The 3,177-nt window shown below is 46.4% G+C and overlaps 1 protein-coding gene across 1 annotated transcript; it reads right to left on the reverse strand.

Annotated features, from left to right (window-relative positions):
* Positions 1-521: 521 nt before the first annotated feature.
* Positions 522-1,463, reverse strand: LOC103302762 (olfactory receptor 5AU1). Its single transcript, XM_028136751.2, has one exon. It carries the CDS (start codon positions 1,455-1,457, stop codon positions 522-524), a length of 936 nt encoding a protein of 311 aa, XP_027992552.2. The 5' UTR covers positions 1,458-1,463.
* Between the last annotated feature and the right edge of the window lie 1,714 nt (positions 1,464-3,177).

Genomic DNA, 3,177 nt, shown 5'->3' on the forward strand with positions numbered 1-3,177 from the left:
TGAGACACCTGTGATTCTTAATTTGCCCAAGCTTGTTCAGTTTGAAAGTGACCAAGTAGCTATTTGGCTAGGGGAAAAGTCAACAAGACAATGAAACATCATGTGAACTTTTGAAGTTGTTGTTACAGTATGATTCAAATAATTAGACAATCTGAAAAATGTTTAAGCCAAGGAGTCATATTTTACAAAGGGGAGATTCTAAAGAATCAGCCAAGGTCTTCGAATTAGTTAAGGGGAAACTTTACCAAAAAGAACATAAATGTCAGTTTCTAACAATAGAGTGAAATGTTCATAAACATGGATATATGAGTGAATCATCTGAAAAAAGTCACTGCTTTCTAGTCTCTATGACACCACCAGCTCTCTCTACAGCAGGCTGGGAGGCTGGTGCAGGAGCACCTGCGTCTAGACCAGAGAGCATGCCCACTGCTCCCTGGGCGAGCGTGGGAATGTGCTCAGATTAGCACCACATGAGATCACGTTTCCTCGGCTTCCTAAAGATATGTGCTAACGAGTTGAGATCATTCCATTATTTTCCTGCTCCAAACCTTTCTTAAAGCTTCCTTCACATCCTTGTTTCTCAAAGAGTAGATAAGGGGGTTCAGCATTGGGATCACCACCGTGTAGATCACGGCAACTCTGCGGTCTTGGGCCAGGGAGTAGCTGGACCTGGGGCGCAGGTACATAAAAAGTGTTGTGCCATAGAAGAGACACACAGCGGTGAGGTGAGAAGCACAGGTGGAAAAGGCCTTGAACCTGCCCTGGGCTGAATTCATTCTCAGGATGGTGAAGAGAATTAAGAGGTAGGAAACCAAAATGGTGAGGGTGCAGCTCAAAAGGTTGAAGCCAGCAAAAATAAAGATCAGGATCTCACACAGTGAGGTGCTCACACAAGATAGAGACAGGATGGGCGGTCCATCACAGAAGAAATGTGTGACCACGTGAGCACCACAGAATTTCAAACTGAAGATACAGCTTGTGTGGATAAGAGAATTGAGGAATCCTGCACCGTAGGAGCCTACAATCAGAGAGACACAGACCGCGGGAGACATGGTGACAGGGTAGAGCAGGGGGTTACAAATAGCAGCGTAGCGGTCGTAGGCCATGGCGGCAATGAGATAGCACTCACTGGTGGCGAAGCCCACATAGAAGAACAGCTGAGCCATGCAGCCAAGATAGGAGATCACCTTCCTTTTGGCCAAGAAGTTCACCAGCGTCTGGGGGACAACCGTGGAGGAATACCAGATATCCAAGAAGGACAGGCTTTTGAGGAGAGAGTACATGGGTGTGTTCAGGGTGGCACTCACATGGATCAGAAGGAACATGATCAGATTCCCCAGCAGAGTGGTGATGTACATGCCCAGGAACACCACGAAGAGCAGGGTCTGGAGCTGGGGGTCACTGGTGAGACCCAAGAGCTCAAATTCCATCGCTTGGCTCAGGTTTGCGCCTTCCATATTTCGCAGGTGCTCTGGGGGCGGAGAATGGAGAGCACCAGAAATGAGGCAGAACCCCCAAGGCAGTGGTCGGCAAACTCATTAGTCAACAGAGCCAAATATCAACAGTACAACGATTGAAATTCTTTTGAGAGCCAAAAACCGACTTCTGCGCATGGGCCACAAAGTTTCAATCGCACTGTACGTGCGCGCCCGCACGTGGTATTTTGTGGAAGAGCCACACTCAAGGGGCCAAAGATCCGCATGTGGCTCGCAAGCCACAGTTTGCCGACCACTGACCCAAGGGGTCTCACTAGGTTTAGTTCTGTCCCGAGGACAACCTTCTGAAGATTGGTCTTACTGAGGAAGTCTGGTTTTGTAGATATAACTCAGTCATAAAGAATGTCTTCTCACCCTGGCTGGTGTTTCTCAGTGGTTACAGCATCAGCCTGCACACTGAAGGGTCAGAGGTTTGATTCCTGGTCAAGTGCACATACCTGGGTTGCAGGTTCCATCCCCAGAGCATGCAGGAGGCGACCAATCAATATGTCTCTCTTTCTCTCTCTCTCTCCCTCCTTCCTTCACTTCCACTCTCTTTAAAATCAATGGAGAAAATATCCTCGGGTGAGGATTAACAACAAAAATAAATAAAATAAAATTTTTAAAAAGAAAGTCTCGCCCTAACCGGTGTGGCTCAGTGGATGGAGCGTCGGCCTGCGGACTGAAGGGTCCCGGGTTCGATTCCGGTCAAGGGCATGTACCTTGGTTGCGGGCACATTCCCAGTGGGGAGTGTGCAGGAGGCGGCTGATCGATGTTTCTCTCTCATCGATATTTCTAACTCTCTATCCCTCTCCCTTCCTCTCTGTAAAAAATCAATAAAACATATTTAAAAAAAAAAAAAAAAGAAAAGAAAGTCTCCTCTACTTGTTGGTTAGTTAGGAAGCATTACTTGAGCACCAATGGAAAATATTAAAAATATATACACAATTTGGTCTCTGGGGAATCTTAAAAAATTCTAAATAATCAGTTACTTATCAAATATACACTGAGTGGCCAGATTATTATGATCTCTGAATGCATAATAATCTGGCCACTCAGTGTGTGTGTGTGTGTGTGTGTGTGTGTCTGTGTGTGTGTGTGTAATAGAGGCCCGGTGCATGAATTCGTGCATGGGTGGGGTCTGGCCAGCCTGGCCAGAGGGAGGGGACATGGACGGTTGGCCTGCCTGCCTGCTGGTCGAACTTCTGTTCGAGGGGACAATTTGCATATTAGCCTTTTATTATATAGGATATACACTGAGTGGCCAGATTATTATGTGTTTAGAGATCATAATAATCTGGCCACTCAGTGTATATTGACAGCCTTCCATATGCTTAGCTCTGTGTTCCCCTGTCAGAAATTCAAGAGTGTCTGACCTTGCCCTGGCTGATTTGGCTCAGTGGATAGAGCATCAGCTTGCGGACTTAAGGGTCCCTGGGTTTGATTCTGGTCAAGGGCACATGCCCGGGTTGCAGGCTCGATCCCCATTGGGGGGCGTGCAGGAGGCAGCCGATCAATGATTCTCTCTCATCATTTATGTTTCTATCTCTCTATCCCTCTCCCTTCCTCTCTGGAATCAATTTTTTAAAAAAATTTTTTTTTCTTAGAGACAGTATATTTCGTGTTTAAACACACAGACTGGTGTCAGCCCACATTCCAAGCGGAAACCTTCTATTTATTTTACTGTGGAAACATTATTTG

This window comes from Eptesicus fuscus, chromosome 5 (genome assembly GCF_027574615.1).
Source record: "Eptesicus fuscus isolate TK198812 chromosome 5, DD_ASM_mEF_20220401, whole genome shotgun sequence".
Lineage (NCBI taxonomy): Eukaryota > Metazoa > Chordata > Mammalia > Chiroptera > Vespertilionidae > Eptesicus > Eptesicus fuscus.

Excerpts from the sequence above, each read along its gene's own strand:
- LOC103302762 (XM_028136751.2), bottom strand. The coding sequence starts at position 1,457 with ATGGAAGGCGCAAACCTGAGCCAAGCGATGGAATTTGAGCTCTTGGGT.